The sequence below is a fragment of the Pezoporus occidentalis genome, unplaced genomic scaffold (genome assembly GCF_034315485.1).
Source record: "Pezoporus occidentalis ecotype Australia unplaced genomic scaffold, CSIRO_AGI_Poc_V1 ctg239, whole genome shotgun sequence".
Classification (NCBI taxonomy): domain Eukaryota; kingdom Metazoa; phylum Chordata; class Aves; order Psittaciformes; family Psittacidae; genus Pezoporus; species Pezoporus occidentalis.
This window is the reverse complement of record NW_026914275.1, coordinates 642,518-668,450: the sequence shown is the minus strand read 5'-3', so window position 1 is coordinate 668,450 and position 25,933 is coordinate 642,518. Positions and strand designations below refer to the sequence as shown.

General features: G+C 40.9%; 1 protein-coding gene across 6 annotated transcripts in view; it reads left to right on the top strand.

Moving 5' to 3' along the window:
- LOC134165373 (glypican-5-like) overlaps positions 1-25,933 on the top strand; it is a 391,916-nt gene that overhangs the window by 64,622 nt on the left and 301,361 nt on the right. For all 6 annotated transcript variants that reach the window (XM_062622059.1, XM_062622061.1, XM_062622058.1 and 3 more), the window contains one exon: positions 3,859-4,020. In XM_062622059.1, the coding sequence (XP_062478043.1) occupies positions 3,912-4,020 (109 nt within the window). In that variant the 5' untranslated portion in view covers positions 3,859-3,911. The remainder of the gene's footprint in view (positions 1-3,858; positions 4,021-25,933) is intronic.

The window sequence follows — 25,933 nt, the reverse complement described above, 5'->3', positions numbered from 1 at the left end:
AGTCTGCGTTCTTGGCTTAAAGGTTTTTGGAACATCTTCCAATGGATACCTCCTCTCCTCAGTTTTTTTGGGAAGCTGCATTTGTTTCAAAGTCCATTATCCTGGCTCAATACGTCCCAGCAAGATACAGGCCTTCCTGCTGAACATCATGTACTAAGCATCATGGGATGTATCATGTTGTGACAAGCTCTGGTGCCTTCCAGCTTGGGGTGTATGGCTGGTACCCAGAAATCAGGGCATGTCCCCTTCAGGTGGGATTTCATTATTGGCCATCTTTAATCTTCGTTCCTCTTTGCTGCTGCCCTGGGCAAAGCACCAGGTAGAATCTGCTCCTGGTACAACCACAATATTTTCCATAGTCTAGGTGGACAAGACAAAGGAAAGCAAAAACAAATAAGGAAGGGCAGAAAGCCGTTCCCACTCCTGACTTTAGAAGAACCATGTGTGTTAGTGGAAATACTGTCATAGCCCTGCATTTCATGGGGTCTAGGTTAGCTTGCTAATGAATCCATGCTGCTTTTTGGACCACTTAATACTATCACCAGTTCCTTGATGTGTTTAGGGTTTTGACCTTCCATTGATTTTAGCTGAATGTATGCAGTTGAAAATCATAAGTACTTTTCTGAAATCAAGTGCATGTCTCTTTAAGTAATGAAAGTGTTTCTAAATTCTTTGTAGGTTCATTTTTCTGTTAGTTTTGACTTTCTTATCATGGGAAGTTGTCTGGGGTTTCCTGGCTGTGTTCTTGGAACAGGTTTCACTTAAGAGAGTGACCCAAAGCCCATTGAGTTCAGAGCTAACTAAATCCCCACAGCAGTGTGAAGCACAGCACAGGGTTGTTTCTTCAACTACAATTGGTTTTTGTATGACTGTTTATGCCACTGGATGTTTCCATTGACATCAGGAGTGCTGAACAAAGCCCTTTGGTACTACATACCTTGCCTTTTTCCTGCCCTGTGTGCAAAATATTGCTCGCTTGCTCTAACATGGAAGAAGCTATCTGAGTATAAATCTGGTTCAGCCTAGACCATCAGAAACAAGCTGCCAGCCTCTTGTATGTGATCTGTGGGGCTCTCAGCTGGTACTTCTGGGGTGTGCTGTACGGTGGTTGTTGCAGGCTCTTGTCATTACCCTTAAGTACTGTGCATTAGCCTGAGGCAGCATTTGCACATTTTGTTGCTTCTGCATGCTCACACTGAGTATTCATCTCTAGTTACTCTCATGTACATTGGGCTCTTACCTCTTTTGCTTGCTGTGGGTTGCCTTCCAATGCCCGTGGATCCAATTTGTAGCAGCAAACTCCAGTTTTACATCAGCATCACTGCTCTTGACAGCAGTGGCATTATCTGTATAAAGAACCAAAGAAAGGGAACAAGATGCAGAGATCTTGTGATACTGCAGTCTGGTTTAATTAATGAATGTGTCATGGGTGATGAAGTTGAAGAATTGGCCCTACTGTGGGGTGCCATGCTAGTAATGAGTTGCTTAGTTTTGGTTCAGTTCTGCAAATGATTGCTATTCTTGCATGTAAATAGTATCAAGAACTTGCTGCAGGTGTTGTCTGTCTCTGAGGTGAGAGTTGTGGTGCACAGCCTGAGTCTCATGGTCATGCAGTGTGCTCCTCAGTCACCAATGGTTCATTGTGCTCTTCTCTTATTTTTCTGTTGAAGAGAGCATTTTGCATTAAGATGAAAGAGATAAACTAAAATTAGTATCGGAGTTATTAAAGATTTCAAGATATTGCTAATCAGTTCTAATTTAATCTCAGCACCCAGGCATATATAATACCGAAAACCTTTATTAGGTTTCTATAATTGTGTTAAAAGTAATACCCCCAGGCTAGTATTGAAGCAAATGAAATTGCCAAGCTCTGTACATGACAGTACTGACCTGATAGCACTGCTGGGGGAGTGGATTTTGCTCTATTTAATGCTCAGTGTTTTACATCAGGCTTCTTAACTGTCAGGGGCTTAGTGCTGTTTCCATTTAAGAATGCTTTCTGTGTCATTTTGGCTGTGGACCAACAAAACCTTATCTTCAGGCTTATCGAAGGAGATAGCAGGGTGGGGAAGCCCCAGGAGTACAGTTCCAGTGGAGATATCCATGTACTTCTTCAGGCTTTCTGGAGGAGGTGCATGTTCTTGTGGTGCCTCCGTTCAAATGGGAGTGCTAGGCGGAGCACATAGCTGTGTGTAGCTTCCTTGCCAGGACCAGCATGCAGTCAGCACTGAACACTTTGTATTCCAATCCCTTCTGGTACAGGTCTGACTTTTGGAAAAGCTTTTCAAACAGAAATTCAGAGGGGTGCTATAAGAAGAAATGCACCGAGTAAGAGCAGCCTGGCCCTGCAGATGCTGAGTAACACTTACAACCCCTCTGCTCTGACAGCTATTTGCAAACTCACTTAGGTCCTCAGCAGTGTGTACTGTATCTTCACATGTACTTTGTCGTGCCAGCTCGGAGAAGTGATCCTTCCCTCACTCCCATTTCTTTGTGACAGAACAAACATATGTTGATGGGGTGAACTGGATCATGGAGCCAATCCAAGTTAAAATTAGCCCAGCCAAGAAGCTAATTTCAATCTGGACAGTTTCTCTGGCAGATGAGAGCAGGCGAGTGTGCAGCTCTGCTGCTGCTGCTTTTAGCAGCCTGCTGGCTTATGCCAGTGTGCAGAGGTCTCATCTCAAGAGCTTTCGTGAGGGTTTAGGACTTCTGGTTTGAGTGGGTACAGTTGTTTTTTTCCTATTTTTGAGATTACATCCAAGTGGGAAACAAATCCACAACCAAAATTGTATCTTGAATCAGCCCAGTCTGTGACAACTTTGTGAATTGGTATGAAAGTGAAGGTAAATCAAAGTATTTCACTTTGGTTTTGGCCTTTTTGATCTAAATTGGCTGCTCTTTCAAATGAGAGATGTTGTAAACTGGAAACGACATTTTCAAGTCAATCTAGCAAGGAAAATGATATGCAAGTCCTCCCTGCAGTTCTGGTCTGAACGAGCTGTTGACCTGGAGCTGGCCCTGAGCAGAGCTTGGTGGTTTGGATGTTTCTGTACTGATTTTAACATGTGCTTGCTTGTACCCTCTTGTTTTTCGTCATCAACTCTATGTGGAACCTTGCTCTGTGTTAACCTGCAAGTCCAGATGCTTGTTTATCTGGAATCCTGTAAAGCCTTTGTCACAGTTCCCCGCAAAATCCTTCTCTCTAAATTGGAGAGAGATGGATTTGATGTGTAGACTCTTCAGTGGACGAGGAATTGTCTGGATGGTTGCACCCAAAGGGTAGTGGTCAATGGCTCAATATCTGGATGGACACGAGTGACAGGTGGCATCCCTCAGGGGTCCATACTGGGATCAGTACTGTTTAGTATCTGTGTCAACAACATAGCCAGTGAATTGAGTGTGCCCTCAGCAAGTTTACAGATGACACGAAGCTGGGTGATGTAGTTGACATTCCTGAGGAACAGGATGCCATCCTTATTGTCTTATTTAAGATATTTCACGTCTTTATTTTGTGTGTGTGTGTGTGTGTGTGTCTGAGCTGCTTAGGAGTTCAAAGATTTCTGAGAGACTTTCTCTAGTGTGAGAGGTGAGCAGGTAGTTCCTCAGGGCACTGCACAGGTGAATATAAACCTTAATTTGAGACATGGTTTTCCCTCAGATCCAAGTTATGATGCTCTTAGGACAAGGAGGACAGTGCAAATGTTGCCCTTTGGGAAATCTTTTGCAAATCTTTTGGGATTCTGCTGTGTCTTTGACTGCATTCTAAACATGTTGGTTGTTTCGACATAAAACAATATTTATTTGCATGGGGTAGGCTGAAAGGTTTTCTAATTATTTTTTCTTGTTTGCTTTCAGAGTCAGATTTACAGGTCTGTCAACACAGAGCACCAACTTGCTGCACCAAAAAAATGGAAGAAAGCTACCAGGCAGCTGTTAGAAGGGAGAGGACTCAAAGTATCCAAGCACTGAACTTTGAACTGAAGTACATGATTGTTGGTCACATCACAGCTTTTCAAGGTAGGAACTTTTGAGGTGCTGCAGTTCTATGAGTAGTTTATAAAAGTATCCTCTGTAATCAAAAGGAAAACTCTTTGTTTCTCTGGCATTGCATGCTGTACTTATTGTCTTATGGGTTTACTTCCCTGTTCTTCGATCCTGCTCTTTGGATGGCACTTAATCTTGACTGGTATTTTAAGCATCTGCCTAAGTCTAATTTGGAACAGATTTAAGCTTAGACATCCCTGTGATCATTTTAAAAAAGATTGGTGTGGACTTTTTCAAGGCATTTTGAAATGTCATTCAGATGTCTGATGGTTGGTTGTGTGTTTTGATATTCTCTTGTGTTGCCAAACCATTTATAGGTGTAAATGAAAATGCATTTGTTTGTTGATGCTGAAGAGCAAGCGCCCTAACTGATATGTCAAATGAGAACACAGCTCTCTCTTCATGTCAAGATGTTTCACTACCAGGCAGATGACATGAAGAGTGATCTCTTTTCAAGAATTATGGCCACACAGTTGAATGTGAATGCATGAAGGAACCAGTGTTGTGAAAGTCTTTTCTTATAACTCTTGCCATTCTCAAAGCTACCTAGTCCTAACAGGTTGATGTAGGTCTATGTAGTTTCTTCATGCAAATAGTTATTGTATTATGAAAGGGAGAAGATGTTTGGGTAGGATTGTGCACTCTACAGTGGTGAGCATTGGAGACTTTTGCTCCAGAAAGGTATTTAAGCATAGGCTGTAATCTTCAAATATAGAAGAGTTGAATAATTGCATCAATCACTGAGTGATGAATCCAGCTTACTGACTTCTGTGGGCCTAATTATGTGCATAATTTTAACTCGCTGCTTTGCTATGTTTAGTGCTGAGCACCCTCGTGCAGTGAGTTTTGAAAACAAGGCAGTAGTTATTAAAATACAAAGTGTTGAGGTCTGTATGACTAAGCCCATTGTTACAAGGCAAATTTTATCACAGGAGCTGTTTTGTCCGATTTCTTTCATTTGGTTGAAAATACTATGAATAAAAGATGTGGAACTAGATGATCTTAAGGGCCTTTCCAACCCTAACCATCCTGTGATTCTACGAGATTGACAAGAAGCGATTGTACAAGTCCGAAAGAAATGTGTAAGGGCAAGATAAAAATTGGCTTCTAGTTTTAGTTGTTTACCTCTTTCCTTTGTTTTATACCACTGAATGAGAAATGGCATTTTGGTTTATTTTGCAATTAATTTCCGTAATTTTCTTGATATCCGCATGATCAAAAACTTAGGTTGGAGGGCACTTTGGAGGAGCACTGCAGTGAAAGGGTAACTGTTGGCGCTGTAAATGCTGGTAGGTTATTCAAGCAATCTTTCAGTACTATGATTGAATAAAGATAAGGTCGGAATAGATTAACCTACCAGCCCTTTTAGGTCAAGCCTGCAGCTTTATTGTCCATTGCTGATGAAGCCTTTTGATGGCATGAAAGAAGTAGCTGGACATTTCACACAGTTGAAATTTACAAGTATTTTCTGGAAGTGGGTAAATAGGTTGGTTGTTGTAACTTGTTATGGCTGGCCTTCTGTCTGCATTAAGTTGGAGCACTTAAAAGATGGAACTTTTCTCTCTTGCATTGGGAGCTGCTTTTGTTCTTTGCTTTTCTCCCAGGTGTCAGTGAAAAGCTTCTCTCTTATCTTGTTCTATAAACATTCTGTTGCTAAGAGTAGTACAGTGTGAGACATTTACTAGAAGGAAGATCTTTGCCTGAAATTAACTCTCTCCTTTCAGTCTGTTTTGGTTTGTTGCTGTTTTGAATGATAAAGTGTGAGCGTGCCAGAAGCACATTTCAAGTCTGAGAAAAGAAATATCCTTATTTTGTAGCTTTCTGGTGCAATTCAGGTTTTCTGTTTCTTGGAGCAGTGAAAATTGGTTCAGACTTGCTAAAAAAGTAGAAAGGCAATTTATCCATTTTTAATGGTGTTTACTTGTACAATTTTCATGCACAATTTACCTTCTCTTATATATACACATCTTTAGTACTGTTAGTGTAGTCAAAGCAAAGCAGTAGTTATCTTTGCTCCCTACTGCTGAGGAAAAGAAATCTTAACTGCTTTTTATTTACTTTTAGTAGACAATACTGTTAGTATTACACCCATACTGATGGAGTCATTTTCAAGACTTAATGTATGGTACAAGAAATACATTTTTGAGAACATAGTGGGGGGAATGAAATTTCAGTGAGAAGAGAGCAATGTTTGTGGAGTGGGGAACAGAGAGAATGTTTTAAGTTCTCCTCCCCTTATATTCTTTCATGGAAGTCAAAGAACACTTATCTCTGATGACTTGCAGTTAGGCACCACATTGGTATTAATAGGTATTAATAGAAAAGAGCTTTCTTATCTGACTAGGAGTTTTGATATAAGTTTGGTTAAGCACTCACCCTGCACCACCTGGAATACTACAATTGACTGAGGGTGTTTTGGACTTAAAGGGATTTTGGGGTGGTTTTTTTTTTTCCTTTTGTAAATGAAAATGTTCTTGAAGTAGCTTTGCTCACAGCTGAACTAGGACAATTTTCACATGTGCTGGATGTAGTTGTGCAAAATAATCAGTCTGTAAGACTTGATTAAATATACCACAGGCTTGCTGTATTTAGGCTAATGCCCAGTCCATACACATGGACAGCCTTAGCACTAGAGGTTTGTTCTGCTTTCAAAGTTGCCAATATTAAGAGCCCAGTCCTTGCTCAAACACTTGATGAATCGAGCTTCTGCATGGATATATTTTGCCTGAACTACTGTCTCCAGTGCTGTTGCTGCCTGATTTGAGTAGGAAGAGGCACACTGGCATCAGCTGCAAGCCCTAAGATGCCCTTACCATTAGTAGCAGGGCAGGACAAAGGGAAATAGGGAGGAATGAAAGGGGCAGCTCACTGCTTGGGAAGCATGTTATCAGAATCAGCTCCTGAAAATTCTACACTGTCACCAAATCTTTTGGGTGTTTGGCATGGTGAATATACCCATGCCCCAGCGACAGGGTTTCATGGAAAGCTGCTGGATTCACTTTCTCTTAATGTTTTGGTCTGTGGTATAGCCTGAAGGTCATAATCATGGTATTAGTCACTCTACAGATGTTCTAGTAATGACTCTGTTCCAAATGGAGTCAAAGGCAAGGTGAAGTAAGTGGATGGGAAGTGTAAGCATGCCAGGAACAGCATAACAGAGGAGAATGTGCCTGTTGTAAGGATCCCAGTATGTCACTCTATGGCTCTTCACCAGTGGCTTTGGTTTTAGATGCCTTTTGGAATGGATCTGTTTGTCCCATTGAAAATTTGCCCATCAGAAATGTCTCTGCTCCTGAAATGTGTGGCTGCAGCCTGAAATGCTCAGCAGAACCATTGAAATGAAGGCTCAAATAGGTTGCTTTCATTTTGTAACTCTTTGCCCTTTGGTAACCCAAAGTCTCTTTTGAAGTTACTGGTTTATTTGTCCCAGACTTTTTTAGGCTTGCATGTGAACAAATGTATTGGTTTAGCTTAGATTTATGCCTGTAATCATAGTACATGTTACTTGGCACAGTCATCCTTCTGTTACTCACCCCCTCTCTATTTCTTCATGCAGTCCCTGAGTTCTTTGGGGACACTTCCAAGCAAGGCAACTGCTTCATTGTTAGTGGATTAAAAGTGGTGTGGGTGTGGAGGCTGAAAGTTGCTGTCAGAAGAGGTATCAATAGCCTGACGGGAAAGCTTTATTGTGGGCAGACAGCAGCAAGAAACCTGGCCTCCCTTTTCTGCGTCCTTTATGGAGTGCTAACAGGTGCTATATAAGCACCCACAGGACACTTGGCTCTGCTTCTGTCATCTTATGCTGAGGCTAATTTGAGGTAATGAAAACCCAAGCACTGGTGATTTATTTGTTCTGTTGATTGTCTCTGCAGAGAGGCAGAACAAGATAGTTCGAAAACTACATCACATTTCAGTCACAAAATTAGCAGGTATCAGAGATACAGTGAAAGCCTTTGTTTGAGCTCAGCAGTTGAAGAAAAATCAATTACTCTTCTTTGCTGCACTCTTTGCTTTTACAGCAGGCAATAGGCATTGTTCACTCACAGCCTCTGAAGAGAAAGCTCATGAATGAAAGCATGTTGGTCATAAAGCAATAATTTTGTGGCGTTTCTCTGAAATCCCATTCATTTAACCTTTGGGTGTTGAATGGCAGGGCCAGATGCTCATATATTTTCCCAGCTATAGATCAGCTTTGTAGCACTCTCTTCCTCTTGCTCCTAACTCAAAAGATTTGGCAAAGCTGTGCTTATGTTCCACTTTATATGGAATGGGGAGATGTTGAGAAAGCTGCTGGCTGCTATTTCTAATAACTGGGGTTGCAGTGCTATTGCTGTGTGCACACATTGTTTCACCCTGTTATCTATCATCTGATCCAAGCAAGCAACTGGGAAGGATGTGACTGGTACAAGGCAGAGGGGGTGACCTAGTTGTAGCAGTGATGGGACTCCTGAATGTTAGTAAAATGACTGAAAATTCAGTTAAAGCCCTTCCCAAATCTTCGCTCGCGAAGCCAAGCCAAGACATCAATGCCCTGTTGATCCCAAAAGTCCTTAAGCACAAAGGTTTTGATCTGGCAAATCAAATCTGATCACCTCCTTGGTGAATGCAAATGGTTGTCTGGTTTCTGTGTGTCTTGGGGATGGATAGCTTTAGTGTGTCCAGTAATCAACTGACCTGATCATCCGCAGAAAGAAGTAATATAGTACACTGGCACTCAGAGCTAGATGGAGTCAAACCCATTCTCTAATTTGGATGAGTTGCAGTGTTGCTGACACTTTGACTGAATTTTAGAATATCAGCCTGAAATAGGGGTGCCTGCTTAATGTGTTGAAATGCAATGAAATGCATAAAACAAAAAAGCCTTGGCTGGAGACGTGTACTCTGGTTTGTAGTTAACTACTATATGAAGTGTAGTCACAATGCCGGAGATGGATGCAGTCCAAAATCAATGAGCTATTTAAAAAGGAAAAAGCCAACCACCACCAACTGAAACCTGCCAACCACTACCACCACCAATGCCTCTGGTTTCCTTTATTTACTGCTGGATTACAGAAATGCAGGAGTGTTGTTTTTCTAAATAGCTTTTTTGTAATACTTGTGTTCTTTTGTTCAGCCAAGTTGCTACCCACCCCTTTTCACTTGTATAACCCTGCTAAGCAGAGGTTTGTACTCTGGTGAATTTAGAGTGGAAAGCTGGCTGAGATTGTATAATATGGTTTTGGCCCAATGTAAAAACTGACTCCCTACAGAGAGATAGGAGAGACGGGCTCAATTAGAGTACTTCTGTCCACCTTTTGCATACTACTCATTCCTATTCCAATGCACCAAATGATCTGTTTTCTAGCTGTAGTGAAAGCCTGTTTTATGTATGCAACCCAAGGGAGGTTGGAATATTCCTTTCTAGCTGTAGCCTTGCACATGTGAGCTGCATACACATGGACTAGTGCTGTCTGTCTTGTGTGGGGTGCCAGGTGGGAGAAGTTTGTCCTCCCCTAGCCTTTTCTTTTGGCTGCTGCTGTTCTCTGTTGAAATGTAAACACAGCTCTTTATAGGGTACTTCGTTTCCATACATCTCAACCTTTTTTGGAAGAGACTTCCGCATGGTTGCATTGGTACTAGACATGGATACAGTGAGGCACAGAGGAGGCAAATCATAACACAGGAAGAACCAAGACTGCAACTTAGTTAATCTTTGTGACATCTTCTGATCTGTCTATGAAGTATTTGTGATTTCTAGAGGTCTTGGAGGGGATGAGAATTCTGTTTGACTGTAGTCTTGTGAATCTTTTGCTGCAAGTGGTATGTCCTTTTGTCTTTGATCTTGGCAGGGTTGGGTTACTTTGCCCTGACTGTGGACCTGGTCAGTGTTTCAGGGCAGTATGAGGAAGGGGGTATTTTGCATCAATGTTTTGGTGGTTAGTTTCTTCATTTCTGTTTTGGTGCTACCTTCTTCAGAGGAAGGAATTCCTCTGGTTTGCAATTGTCCTGGGTTCAGCAGTAGCAGTCATTTTTTCTCCTTCTTGGTAGCTGGTGCAGTGCTGTGTTTTTGATTTTCGGCCTGGGAACGGTGCTGATAGAACTGATGTTTTAGTTACTGCTTAAATGTTTGGTCTGGCCAAGGGCTTTCTGAGCCTCATGCTCTGCCAGGGAGGAGGGGAAGCCGGGAGGAAGCAGAGACAGGACACCTGACCCAAACTGACCAAAGAGGTATTCCATACCACAGCACGTCATGCCCAGGAGGTAACTGGGAGTTAGCCGGAAGGGCTGGGAAACGGCAGGGTTGGACAAGGTATTTGTTGGTACTCTGTTGGGAGGGGTGGGGCGAGTTATCGGTTGGCTGGTACTGAGGTGTTGTATTCTCTTCCCTTGTTATTTCCTTTATCATTATTATTACTGGTGGTAGCAGCAGTAATTTGTGTTATACCTTAGTTACTAAACTGTTCTTATCTCAACCAGTGAGAGCTGATTTTTTTCGATTCTCTTCTCCATCCGTCCGGGAGTAGGGGGAGGGCAAGAAGGGGGGGAGGGCAAGAAGCGGGGGAGGGAGGGAGTGAACGAGTTGTGTGGCTGGGCTTAAACCACAACAGCAATCCACTGTAAACTAGTTTATGGTGGGTGGAAGCAATGGAAGGTGAACTGTAGCGTAAGAGAGCCAGAGTCCATTAGAAATAAGCAGCCTGTGTGAGAAACTTATGTGCTATAGTGGTGAAGCATTACCCTTGTGGGAGATAGTTTTCTGATTCTGCCACCCTGTTGTTAACCTCTTCATTTGTGCCATCTCTGTTGATGAGATGTCAGGAGCTACCACGTGTTCCCCCATGCTGCACACAGGTACTGTCAGATCAGGTGAGGCAGCAGGGCCACCAAACATAACCTTGTCCAGTGGCCAGTAAATGATCAGGGAAATAGGACAGAGATGTGAACACACTTCCTTTTTATCCCCTGGTTCCATGGAGAAGGATTGTTCACAGGTTGTCTGAGTCGAGGCTGAGAAGCGTCCCTTATTCTTTGGTAACGTTATCCATTGTTGGACCCACAACCCATTAATGCCTCTTTCACTGGGTTATCTTTCAGCTATCACAAAGAAAGTGGCCATGGTGACCACATGCTGACTGTGATTTCATTGTGTGTCAGGTTGCTTGCTTTAAACATTCTCCTCCTAATTTCCCTTTTGTCACTTTTATTGTTCCAAGGTACACTACTGCCAGTATAATGATTCATCTTCCATATGCCGTGTATAGTTTAAGAGCCCAAGGCTTTGCTAAGACTTCAGTCTTTGCATGTGGGGTAAGGGAAGGAATGTTACATTCTTTTGTAATTGTCCTTTTCTCACAAAATATAAAAGCGATAGTTTGCAATGTGATATCCCCACGTGCTCTCACCTTTTATCTTCTGAATGTGCAAAATCAAAAGAAAGTGTTGGTGATGTGCCAGGGACTGTGAGCAAATATTAGCGATACGTTGTAAACAGTGATTGTTGAACTCACTATGCAGCTTGTGTGTGTTTAGTCTCTAAATGTTTCCAGTGGTGTTGAGGTATTCTTTTGGGTGAAAGACTACTTGTGATCGTTTGGAACAATACCTGATCAGATGTTGCCTGTACACTTTTGTCAAGATTCTAAGTTCAGATTGACAGCTTCATGCCGTAAATCACAAGGGAATGAAAGTGTTGCTTTCTTGGTGTCTTGTCTTGTTCCTTTTTCCATACAGATTGGAATTGGTGTGATGTTCCACTATCCATAAATAAGGAATGTGCTTTATTTCTGTGACATGAAAGTTGAAAGTTAAATGTGGAATAAACCCCAAATAAACCTCCATCTTTAATTTTTTTTCCATAGAGCATATGAAACATAAGAAGATTGTGCACAGAAGTTCACCCCAGCCTCTCGGGTCCTCTAAGACCTTGAGCGCCTCTTGATTTTCCCCGTACTGTTTCACTTACTCTAGAGTACATTATGAAAATGAAGAATCCAATGCTTTTTACTACTTTCACTGTTTTTCACTATTTTTTCATGGTTATCTGAATCCTACTTGAAAACATCATTTCGCTAGCCAAACTCCTGATCGCATTCTCTGTTTCCTTGATAGTGCTACCTTTCTGCACCTCAAAAACGCATTTCATCTTGAATTTTGTAGTGTAGCCCATGCTGCTAGTCAAGTGTGATTTGTGATCTCAATGTCAGTTACTGTCACAGGCCAGTAATGGCAGTTTTTTCATTCACTTAGGATAAAAATTCAGATGGGTACTTTTTTTTTAGAGTTCTCTATGCCGTCTTTTGTGTCAGAGGAGAGTGCACTGCAAAGATCCTCTGCACCTTCATTGTCTTTCTTCAAAGGCTGTTCTTAAACCTCACCTTGTGTCATGATAAACAAAACACTTCTGAAAGGTCAACCCAAAATATGCTGAATCCACTGCCTGTTACGTTGACCAGGTTCATATCCATCAGCTATCTTGCTTTTTCCTTTCCTTTTATTGACAGCTCTGAGACAGGCACCATGGTTTCTCCTGGATCTCTACAGTACCTGTGATCCTGGTGTTCTTTTAGAATCCCTAACTTCTATAGTAATGTACATAACTGTTGACCTCTGTGATATTTGCATGTTTGTAATTGTACTGATGTAGCCCCCTGCTGTGCCCTGTCATTTGGGCAGCTTGTTAGGAAGGAGAAATTTAGTCTTTGATGCAGGAAAAATCCAAGGGAGGGATAATGGAAGAAATTCCACTTTCTCATCAGAAAATTCTGATGACTTTATGCTTTCGAAATCACAAGTTCAGGTGGAAAATCTAATGAAAACTTGTGAAGAACACTTAATTCTAGCCATGGAATGTTAACAAACTGTCTTGCAAACCTTATCTAGTAGGAAGATCATGTCCACAGAAATCTCTGTAGGGGAACTAAAGCTAGTGACTGTATTACTAATAGTGGATTTCTCCTTAAGCATAGGAAAGCTTTATATTGTCTCATTTATTACACTGAAATGACCTTATAACAATCTGCAATTGACAGTGACACTATAGAATCGCCAGCACTGTGACTAGGTCAGTGTTACCAGAGTTCCTGCACGTTGTATGCAGGTTTAACTTGTGAAACAGTGTGCAGTTCTTTTTCAAGAATGCAATATGCATATTTGTGCTTGTGGATAACCGGGGGATATTAGTCTTAACGGAAGCTTGTCTTGGTTATCATTATATACTTATGAGCATCAATTTTTTTGCCTTGTTGCTAGAAATATTGTGCTTTGAGTGCTACACAGAAATGTTACATTGTTTAGCTATCTTGGTTGCTTTTAAAAGTGATTAAATATAGATTTTTATATAATTGCTTGGCCTAAGGCTTTAAAGGGTGGTATAATTCCGTGTGGAGGGGGGGGAGAGAAATATACATTAAATATACTTAAAAGGAAACAGAAAGTCATCTAGGTAAGATATCATGCGCTTAGACTTTATAATCATCATGTAAACTTGTTTCCTGGCCGTGTCTAGCTGTTGCTGTCATTTGAAACCTAGAATGTAAGCAATTTGGGGCAGGGACAGTTCTTCATTATCTATTTATAACTGTGGTTCATGCAATGTGGGTAGGGTGTATTGGTGCTAGAACAAGACTTCTAATGAACACGCACATCATGTGTTGGGTCATCTTCTATCTCTGTGTTTCTATTTCACTTGTCTGTTGTCATAAGGATCCTTTTCTTCCTCTTTGTTCTTTCCAGTACCTTGACAGGCTCTTTACCATCTCTCTAGAGTATAAAAGCATGGTGTAAGCGTAGCCCAATAAATCAGTAATAAATTAGTCCAGATAGAAATAAAACACAAAGATAGCTGAAGAGAAGGGGTTCACTCCTAAAAAAAAGGAAAATTAAGAAAAACCTGCAAAGCCAAGTGAGCAAATGGATCTGAGGGCTTGACTACCTGGGGAGCCTTTAACACAGGTGCTCTTGCGAGGGCAGCATTTTTTGACAGTGTTTCTGGAATCTCATTTTGTGTCCTTTCTTCTGGAGTTACACGGTTGATTCATAATTGTGTTGTGAAATTTCTGAGGTCTCCTTAAAAGGGGCAGAAGGCTCTTCTGACGTGGCATCTCCATACAGGAAGCATTACTGCTTAGTCTCTAATGACAACTGCAGTGGCTCCACTGCAGTTGTGTGAATACTTCAATACATCTAATGAAATTAAGTTATTCTCAGTGAAATTAAGTCCAAATTCTGACTTGACTTAAGTTAGTCTAACATTCTGGGGTGGTAGGAGAGAAAGGGTGAAGACCCAAAACCAGTACCTAAAGGGGTCTACAGGAAATCTGGAGAGGGTCTTTTGACAAGGGCATGTAAAGCTGAGGTGTTATTTCAGTAATTCAGCTTTTAATTGCGTATCCCTTTCTGCCAAAAATGATTGATTGTTTAAATGTCCTCTTGTTTTATCAGCCCTTTTATTGTGAGATTGAAAATAGGAAAGACATTATGTTAGGCCATTTCTAGGTGCAAAATTCATTCTTTGAGCAAGGATATAGGTACAGTAACATTGAAACTGTTACGCAATTCAGTAAATGCAGGAGAAAAAACATTGGAGATAAAGTTTTGATAATGCAATGAAAGCAATGTTTTGACAATGTAATGCAAAAGAACTGATCTACAGGAATTCCTTCCTTGTTTCTCACTGTTGCTTCAGAAAGATGATTGAGCAAGACTAACAAAGTTAAGAGAGCAGCTATCTCAAAGCAAGTATATTCAGGAGAAGACAATTGGTTCAAATCTCAGCCCCATGCCCCAGTAATGATAATGTGGCATTTGTTTGCTCTCTGCTCTCTTCTGCCAACTTTCATGGATAAAACAAATTTTACTCAGAAAATGAAATGTGAATTGGCATTAAGAAATATACTTCCATTATTTTCTTACCTTGTTTTAGGAAGAAAATGTGGAATGTCTTAGATTCTTCTGATTTTTCTTTTTTTTTCCCTGAAGTTATCAATTCATCTCTGTTATGCAGATGTATTTTGCTTTTTACTTTTAAAGCAGTTTGTATATTGCCTTTTAGTAATGCTGTGTGACATAATGCATTATTGATCTAAACTCTTAAATGTGTATAGTTGTAAAAAGAGGATAATTTTTTTTTTCCTTCCACTTATTACCAGAAGATGACTTACTGCAGTTGCTGTCATGTGGGGTGTTATATTTATGGGGTAGGACATCATTGTGCTGTATATAAAACCGTAAGAAAATATGCCAGTGCCAGGATGATGACTGTATTACTGTAATGTGAGAGACAGCAGAATATAGACAGATGGAGGGTGTGTAAATGCAATAGGCTCATATTTTTCAGTGTAAGAGACAGCAGTCTTAGTGTTTACAAGCACATTTGTAATGTTGGGATTGTTAGATCAGGTTTCAGAGTTTCTGTGCTTCATCTTTGTTAAAAATGTGCTTGTTCCTCTAGAGTGTCATTGTTTCCCACGTGTCCCCACAGTCGGAGGGCATTGTGGTTGAAGTGGATAGGCTTTGAGGGTAGTTTAGGTTAGAGCTGTATTTCAGTGATGTGGAGCAGTTGGAGAGAGTCCACGGAGATGCTGTGAGGGCTGGAGCACCTCTGCTATTGAGATGGGTTGGGAGAGCTGGGCTTATTCAGCCTGGAGAAGAGAAGGCTCCCAGGAGACCTTGGAGCAGCTTCCAGTGCTTAAAGGGCCCAAGAAGAAAGCTGTAGAGGGGCTTTTGACAAGGGTCTGTAGTGACAGGACAAGGGAGAATGGCTTTAAACTGACAGAGATTGTGAGGGGAAGTTTGGCAGAGGTTGACCAGAGAAGCTGTGGCTGCCCCATCCCTGGCAGTGGTCAAGGCCAGGTTGGACGGGGCTTTGAACAACCTGGTCTAGTGGAAGGTGTCCCTGCCCATGGCACGGGGTTGTAACTGGATGAGCTTTAAGATTCCTTCCAACCCAAACCATTCTATGGTTCCAAGAAAGTCATTGTGATGACAGCAGACACTAGCCAGCATGGAACAAGCATCCTGCACATAGCCAGCACCACGTGAAACTCATGCTTGAAAGCAATGCCTTCTGTGAGGGGCAAAGAAATTATGGGATGTTATTTCATTCTTACGTGTAGCCTAAGTACATTAGGCCACAACAACATTGCGTCAGTTTGCAACATTTTCAACTACTTCCAATTGTGTGGGCCATTATTTTGTCTGCAGTGTTACAGTGGTTTATACTTATTGGGCAACCTGACAGTTATGTTGTACATTTGATCCTGCTTTTTGTATTGCTGTGAAGTCTGGGTCATACTTCCTGCAGTGAAGGTGCAGACTTTAGGCAGAAAGCAATCAAAGGAGAAAATAGCATGAAGTAGTAACTCAGTCTTCATGCATATAACCATCTTTCAGTACTGTTTGGGATAATGAAGGAGTTTGTCTGTGTATTCAAAGTAAAATAAATTTTAGTGATTCAGAAGTGCTCTCTTGAAAAGTTCCTATTGAGGCCATTGCCATCCTGCAGTTACTTGTAAGGATTTATATACAAGATGATTTTCACACATGTGGGCTCTTGTCTCTGAGTATCAAGCTACTGAATAGCAATGGCAGATATTACGAGGTAGATAAACTACCAGTGTGGGACAAAGTAGCTCTTGCTGAGATGAATGTTGTCTTGTACCTGATATCCTAGGAATGAGAAATGGTGTTCCTGATTAAAATTTATTTATATCATCTCTACAAAGCTGAATATTTGGGGCTTGGCTTTGGTCCAGAAGCAGTTAAAAATCCCTGGTAATCTTTCCACTGATTTAATTGAGCTTGGACCCTGGCTCCAAGAACAGAATTACAATGCCAAAGAGAAGGGGAGGCTTCTCTTTCTCAAGTGAGGATTACTTTATTTGGATGTGCTATGGAAGATATTGCTAAGTGGCAAATGAATGAACCCCAATTGGTATGAGCCAGCTCAAAATCACTACTGAACAACCTCCTCCTGGCAATCTGCAATGCAGCCAACAAATACGGTTTCTTGTGAGGAGGATCATATGTTGTCTTGTGCTGGGGGGCAGTAGGAAATCAGAAAGTGCCAAAAGAACATATGAGATGTTTGTACTTAATTTGTTTTTATATATACACATATATATACATATGTATACACATATACAGAGAGAGGCAGGCACATGCTTTTTTAATCTGGATTTATTTAATAGTACTATTTATGGTGGCTGTGTCCAGCAGAAGAACTAAATATATAAAGACCCAAAATCCAGTGTAGTCAATTTTTTGTTGAAAACAAATAATTCTTATGATGTTTTAACGACTTGCATGCTAAATGTAGCTGATAAAATACTCTTTTGTCATCCCCCCCTCCAAATTCTAAGTCTGTGGTGATCAGACACACCTTCCTTACTGCTTCTGTATTTGGTAGCAACATTTGGAAAAGCTGGAGGAAGAGAAGCAACATTTTGATATTCAAATGCACAGAGTAAATTCTGTGCATCTACTCATACAAATAGTATGAGAGGAGTTGACATACTTTGTTTCACTGGATTTGCCATTGTAGTTGGGTAGGAAAATAGAAAATTTTAGAGTCAGAGCCCTTCAGGGTTCTGTGGCTAAAGGAGGACTTCTGTGTCACAAACATTCCCCTCAGCTGTATTAATTCATCTAATAACAGATGCCATCCTTCCCTAATAACCTTTCATTTTCCATAATCCTCAGTCTGCCATCCTTACAGCAAAGCTATTGCTGTTCAAGACTGGATTTATTTTGAGACATTTATGGCTGTTGTACAGCAACACACCTGACATCAAGCTAACCCAGCAGAGCATACAACTCGGGTATGCTCTCAGCTCTGATACTTCACCCAAATAAGTCTGAGAGCTGTGGGCACTGGTTGAAGGTGGAAGCAGCATCAGCCTGCTGATAGGGAGCTCTCTGTGAGTAGAAGTTGAGGTTCAGTCATTTTTTCTTGCAGACCGTAGCTGATGCTACATGCCGAGGTTTATTTAGTAGTACACAGCTACCATTTCTTCTGAGCGTACTGTTAACTTCAAAGTGAATTGTAGTTTCTTAATGAATCAGGTACATTTTCAGCTGGAGAATAGGAAATGTCACTGCAGTGGTTTAAGCCAGAGTTGGTTTATTTTTCCTTATCTAGATGCTTTCTAATGGGATATGAGATTTGCCATCTTCTGTGTTTTAGTTATTCACAAATAACTTCAATATTCCTCTCCCCCCCCCCCCCCCTTTTTTTTTCCTGAAGTGTATTCAGCAGGTTTGAGAGACAAGGTTAACCTCAACAATGATTTTTGCTATTGCAAAAAGGAATACTTAAGGATTCAAGGACAATTGAGACAAAAGTAAAAATTCTATGAAAAGAAGTATCTTCACATCTACCCACTGTCTGCTTAGCAATAATGTTCTGATGAATAGCAAAGGTGAAATAAGCCCAGGGATGGCACAGCTTCAAGGAAAACACAATGAACTAATGAAGGCTTCTAAAACTTCTTAGTCATCTCTCTGTCTGCAAATTGATTCTCCGATTCTCCTCTTAGCTACTTGAAGATGAGTGACTTGAGTGAAGGCTTTTGAGTTACATTAGATATAACTGGTGTAAATTACAACAGCATGAGACCCACAGTGCTTTATATTGTGATGGCAGAGACAAATCTTATCTAAAGATTCCTGGTTCTGTAGAGGATGAAACGTTCATTCTCCTGTCATCATTCAAGGCAATAGATAGTTTTATCTAATTTTATAATCTGTCTGAACAGAAACTTTTGAGGCTATAAACATTATTTAAGGGTGTGCTTTCCTGCATTTCCGAAACCATCATCAAGGTATTTTCTTCAAGCAGGCATCTTTTCCTATAGGCCTGGTTTTGATCTTCCTTTATGACTGATGAGTTTTGTAGCATTTTTTAGTGACTTTTCATTTAAAAATCAAATAGAAAATAAAAAATATTTAAAGATTAAATAAAACTGGGATACTAAAAGCAAAAAGCAGGCTTACAACCACCCCTACTTCCAGCCCTCCCACTCCCACTGAAAAAGTGAAACGCACTTTTTGGGATTGCTGCCTTATCAAGTGCCACCAGAACATGTGCTGTGTTTGGTGCAGCGCAGGGTCCTGTTTAAGCAGGGGTTCTGAAGACATGGGATATTCTTGCAGTGGATCAGGTAGCTAGGCGTTGTGGTTTAAGCCCAGCTAGTAACTCAGAACCACTCAGCTGCTCTCTCCCTCCCCCCCTCCTTCCTCCCCCTGCTCCCAGAGGGATGGGGAGAAGAATCAAAAGAATGTAACTCCCACAGGCTGAGATAAGAACAGTCCAGTAACTAAGGTATAACACAAACCACTACTGGTACCACCAATAATAATAATGACAAGGTAAATAACAAGGGAAGAGAATACAACCGCTCAACCACCTGCCGACGGATACCCAGCCTGACCTGAGCAGGGATCCCAGCTTCTTGGCTTCTGTACCTTCTAGTTCGTGACCATAAGCCCCATTTTCCCAGCATCGGAGCAACCAGGTGACGATGTCCGTGCCTGGTTGACAGGTAAAATCTTTTTTGCATATTCTGTAGCTTGGTTGAGGTCTGGGGTCAAGAAGTCACCTCTTCTGCCTCTGATTCACATACTAATAACTCCTGGTCAGATGCTGCCCTGGGTGGTGAGTACATTGTTTCTTCATCTTGCTTCATCTTCATTGTCTCTTTTTTGCTTTTCCTCTTGTGTACAGGGGCAACCGATATTTGCATGAATTGGTCCTCTGCTTTAGCTGCAGTGATTATCACTGTGGTCAGAGTGGCTGCAGTATCTGGTTTTGCGGTTTGGGTAGCTGCTGTGCTTGTCACTGGGGCTGGTGTAACTGCTGTGCTTGGAGCTGGAGTAGCTGCACTGTCTGCGGTTGGAGTTGGTGTAGCTGCTGTCCTTGTTGCTGGGGTTGGTGTAGCTGCTCTACTTGGAGTAGCTGCACTGTTTGTTGTGGTTAGAGTTTGTGTAGCTGCTGTACTGGTTGCTGGGACTGGTGTAGCTGCTGTCTTGGACTTGGAGTAGCTGCATTATCTGTTGCTGTTGGAGTTTGAGTAGCTGCTGTACTTGTAACTAGGATTTGTGTAGCTGCTGTATTTGGAGTTAGAGTAGCTGCATTGTTGGCTGCTTTGCCATCAGATCCAGAGACATTTTTTATCCTTTGAAGGTGCTGGATGGTGTTGAACAGGGCTCTGTAAGCATGGGCCAAGCCCCAGCACGTTGCCATGATTTGTCCATCTCTGGTATGACAGGGATGACAACACGCCTCATTTAAGTGTTTTACTAACTTGTCTGGATTTTGCACTTGTTCAGTGGTGAAGTTCCAAAGCACTGGAGGGGCCCACTGGCCTAGATACTTGCCCATAGTATCCCACACACCCTGCCACTCATGACTGTCCAGCCTCCGGGATAATCTCTTGGTCCTCTTATATCGTTGTCTAACCCTAGACAAGACCCAAACCTGACTCTGCTTAACTCCTGGGACCAGACAAAATGGTCGTGGGTAAAACACACTCTATATGAGTGCCAACATGATGATCCCCATCACAATCAGCAGGCAGGTCTCAAGGGTACTCAAATGCTATTCAAAACCTTCAGAACTCTCAAATGATGCTGTAAAGGGTCTGGTGGGCGAGCAAGCTGGGAAGGTAAGGGAACGTCTCCTTCACAGGTTGACCACCAGAGGAGGGGAGGGAAAAGATGTGTAATTGCTAAATACTTCTATTATATACCTCCCAAAGTATAGAGGTGGTGACTACACTGGGGACTCAAGCCAGATCAGTTTCATGATCAATGATTCTATTGTATTACAACTCATTACCATAAAGTACAATGAAACAAAAACCTTAGCCCAAGGCCCCCAGACAATAAACAACACAGCAAATACCAGCTGTAAGTAAGGTACAACATGCTGAAACTGTGAGATCAAGAGCAACAACTTCGAGACCCAATAAATCAGCATTGTGACAAAGGACTATTAATCCGAAACAATGAATGCTTATCACACATAAGCACACTCTCCTCAGATCTGTTATCTCAACCTTTCGTGCCCCACCTCGGGCATTAAAAAGAACTGTCATGGTTTAAACCCAGCCAGTAACTCGGAGCCATGCAGCCGCTCTCTCACTCCCCTCTGACCTTTCAGACGAGATCGGGCGTTTTCAGGGTGGTGTGGCTGTAGGCAAAGGATGAGAGAGGCAGTTCACTCTGTTAGTGTAGTATCCAAGCACTTTTTCTTGTGTGAAGTGCTGGGGAGCCACACATAACTGCATTCAGGCCAGGGAAGAGACTGCAAATACATTTACTTTTCTTTTAATGTCCTTTCTTGAAAGAAAAGCTGAATATATTCTTATTATATTCTTGTCAGCTAATTTTTTTTTATGCCTAAGGTTAACAATCCATTCTCATCTTTCTTCCTTCATGTGACTCACTGGCTCCCAGCCAGGTTTAGCCATAGGTTCACGTCCTTTAAAGATAAACACATGCTTAGGTTCTTTGTTTGGTACCAAAGAACTCAATATTCTGTAGATCAACCATTTTGGTTTTGTGCAGGTTTTAGTGATCTGCCAGGAAACGAGTTTCAATGGCCTGAAGGCTCCTGAGCTCAAGTCTATTTATATGGTAACCTTTGAAATGTTCAGATTCACACGCATGATAATTTGTTTGAGTAAAGATTTGGATATAAAAGTGGAATTAAACCTTTATGATGACCTTTAGAATAATTTGGACACATTTTCATCTTGGCTTGCTCTTTAAAACCTATGCAGTTACTGATCCATTATGTGGGTAATGAAACATTATCTGAAGCGGTTTTAATATCTGTGTTGAGCTGTAAGTGTGAAGAGGCTCTCTTGTTTGTATTTGGATGCTATTTCTGGTTTGTTTTCAACTTAGCTTGTAAGCATGATGAGGTATGCAAGTGTTCGTTCTTTTATTTTCAATTTTGCACTCCATTTAGATTCTATCTTTGGCTGTATCCCTGATTGTGCATCCTCCAACGGGGAGGAGGGTTTCAAGATTTTAAGTATTGAAGAGGTTTACTCCTATTAAAACCTACTAAATATGTACGTTACGTGCGAAGTCCTGGAAGTTCTTCATTCTGCTTAGTTTTTACAGAGCTAAGTCCACTACTTTAAATGCCATCCTGTTTTGTATCCACAACATGTCTGTCACCAGTGATATTGAGGACCATTTGATGTTTGGTTAAATCATATTAGTACATGGAATCTGTACATGATGTTTCAGAAGTTGTAATTTAAGAGAAGGAGCATGAATACCCTGAATACCCTTTACAGTGAAAAATCATATGATAGCTTCAGCTGTATGGCTTTTAACCAGACGTGGTGCAGGTTGGACCCTGTGTTGTTGGTTTTTAACCTTGTAATACAGAACAAGTCCCAGAATTTAGTTAACAAATATTCTGAGTTAGGGTAGTGTGTAGTCAATGTGAAATTATAGATCAATTTGAAATGTATGGGAGGGTCACCACCAAACCAGTCCTGGAGAAAGAAAACTTGGAGAATCACTTATGTTCTGCTTAAAATCTGTTCTGAAAAATGTGATAATTATGATGTACACCAGCAAATCTGAACCCATATAACCTGTAGGCCAAGAAGTGTGCAGTGTGATTTCCTTTCATTTAGACAAGGAGATTTCCATATGCGACATCATAATGTCTGAATAATGACCTTGTATTCTTTGTATAGCTGGAAAAACACATTGTGATAAAGAGATATGGACACTATTGTTTCCAAATTGAGGAACAGAATTCATCAGGAGTATATGCGTGTACCTTTGGCTGGCAGCAAAGAGAAGGGAAAAAAAGAAATAAAAGCTGCTGTCCCATTTTTTTATTGAAAATGAAATAGTTTTCAATCAACATTCTTGAAGTGTGGCAGTCCTTTCCAAAAGAACCCATTCAGCATCTCACAGGGACCCTGGAACTTCCCTGCTGGTCCTGTGTGGGACCAGAGTGTTTCTACTTACCATTCATGGACTTGATTAAAATCAGAGCTAGACTGAATTTAACTCTGTGAATGCTCTTGACCATCTCTGAATAACTGCACCTATTTTACCCCAGAACAGAAACAGCATGCTTTGCAATCATATTTCTTGTTGAAAGATTCTTTTTGATGTTAGAATTCCAGATTAATATAGTTAAAATCCCAGATAGGCAGCACTTGTGGTTCCTTGCACTTTCAAATCAAAATGCTGCTTTTGGGGTATCAGAAGTGCTCAGTGGCTTGTTAGTAAGAAAACCATACCCTATCCAAAACATCTACGTACTTCCATGGATGGGAATTTGCATGCACATGTCAGATATCTCAAACTAAGCTCAGGTAGTTTCTCATTTTAGGCAGCAGAATTTCCTGATGAAAAATAATATTTGTTAAATATTCTCCCAGTCGTATTATTTATTAAATCCATATTGAATGTGTCTGCCTACAGAATAAATTGATTTCAGTTCTACAGCACAACAATGAGCTATTCTAAAGAATAAAGGCAAAAGAAAGGAAGAAAAAAAAAAGTTACTTTTAATAAAAGAAGCCAGATGCTGACTTCATATATTCTGGGGAAGAAAACCCAGGTAAACTCGGTGCTTTTCATTGAGTCCCTTTAGTGAAATTATATCTGGCGTTTTGATCTAATGCAATTCTTAATGCAGTAACATCTTTTGGCTTAAGAGGCTCCTTACTCTTTCCAGACCAATAAATCTCTGTGAGGCTGCTGCATGAGGTTGGTTTTAGTGCCTTTGGCAGCAGGGGTAACTCATGTTGCTTATAGACGATTTCTTTGTGGGGGTTTATTTTAGCACGTTCTGATAAATTCTGCTCCTTCGGCACAGCTTCTAATAAAAGAAAGGAATGTCTTTTTTGTTTTCAGAAATTGTGAAGTGTATTTTTAAAGAAAACAATTTTAACTTTTTAGGTCCCAGTGAAAATGAGAATGTAAGCCAAGCAATAAGGTAATTATTACAGTACTATTAGGTTACAGAGCTTTAAATACCAATATGAAAACTGGCTGTTAAGGCCTTGATGTCAATCTGTCAGCAGAGACCTTGTGTTGGACCTGTAGGCTCTGATTCTACAAGCACAGAGTTATTGAAGGCAAAGTTAAGAACGCACACGTAAGATCATCAGGAGCGAGATCTTAGCAGCATGTCTCTTCCTGTTGTTGTCTACTCGATTCCCAATTTTCAGTTAAAACATGTTCTATAAGCTGGATGAAGTTACTGGTTGGCAGTGTTTCAGCTTTCACACCCCTTTTTTGAAGGACATCTTGAAATAAAGGTGACTTAAGGTCACCTAAGGAATGTTTGGAAAGAAATCCACTCTGAAGTGCTCAGCAGAATGAATTTTTAGAGCTTTACCTCTTCCAGCTTTTCTGTGCACCATGCCAATAGCATGCATCCTGGGTTTAGGTCTTCCAGGTCAAATTCTGTGGTAGTGAAAAATGCAGCTTTACAGCAGGAGAGTTCTTTGCCATCTGTTTTCAATTGGGTATGTGAAGGCTAGAGAGTGCCAGGGGTGGATTAGAATCACATGGAAGACTCCAGATCTATTGTGTTTGCAAGTGGCCATTCACAGCAACATAGTGGGTTAGTGACTTCTGGGACAGAGGAAGGATTGAAGAAAAAAAGAAGAAATCCAAGATCTCCCTGGTGATATTTAGATAAAATAAGTGAAATTATATTTCTGAAGGTAAATGGCAATAGGTGAGATCCTTTAAAGGCAGCAAAAAGTTATTGGGCAAATAGATGCTTGGACTCTGAGAACTCAGGGCATTATATTTTGTGGAAGATGGGAAAGAGTTCTCTATTGCAGATGTACAGGGTTGTGGAGAAAAAAAAGAAAACAAAGCTAGAAATATTCAATATGTGTGTTAATGACATCTCTGAGGAGGAAGTCTGCAGTAATCCCATTCTACTCATTCACAAACTTCTTATTCAAGAGTCGGAGCTTCCTGACAAGGAGGCTGAGATTTTGGAAGGAAGGTTGTGACTTCTGAAGCATGGTGTTTTGATAGGAGCCTAAGAGATTTAGGCTGTTGTCATAGGAGCAGTTTAATTAGTGCTCTCATAGCTGATAGTTTTCAAACCTGAGAGTACTTCATCTTGAAACCAAGTGAGGTAATTTGAGTTCATCCTGAAAGGATTAGTCTTGACAGTCAATCTTCAGATACTTTCTGAGAGTAGAAAAAGCAGCCTGTTGTAATGGTTTATTATTGCTATAGAGCAAAAAGTGATGTAGTCAAAGTCTAGTAGCTTTATTTACACTTTTCTCCTTGTTTTGAATGTGGTATTTCATGTTTCCCAACCTTTTTGTTATTTATCAGTGGTTTATTCTGAAAATTGACTGACTTGTTTTCAGTGACTGTACTTGAAAAGTAAGGAGCAAACTTCTTTGGTTGACTGTCTTCTTGTGTGAATGCTCAGCAAGCAATAAGGAGCAGCATCTCTGGGACAATGCTCCTTGGGTGGACCAAGTTGCCATTTTATAGTCTGGATTTGGTCATATCATTGGAGAAGATGACACCAGTCTTCTCATCTTTCCTGCTGCTTGTCTGAGTTTGAACCTGCAGTAACAGACCATTCTTTCCCTGTGCTGCCATAACAAGTTTTTTGCCATCCACCTCTTAGGAACATCATTGCCACACATCCTGGATCTTGCTTTTTAGCTTTAATTTTAAGAGGGCTCAGTGCTTGCTACACAGCAGGCAATTGAGTGCTTTTATTGATCTGATTTCATGACCCTAAACCATAGGGTAATTGATATTGGAAAGCAGTGATTTTAAATTCTGTTGTATAAAACAGAGTTATTTCATAGTAATAAATGCTGCAAGCTAGCAGCAAGGTCAAAAGCTTAATATGATTCAGACAAGGATTGCGTGTATT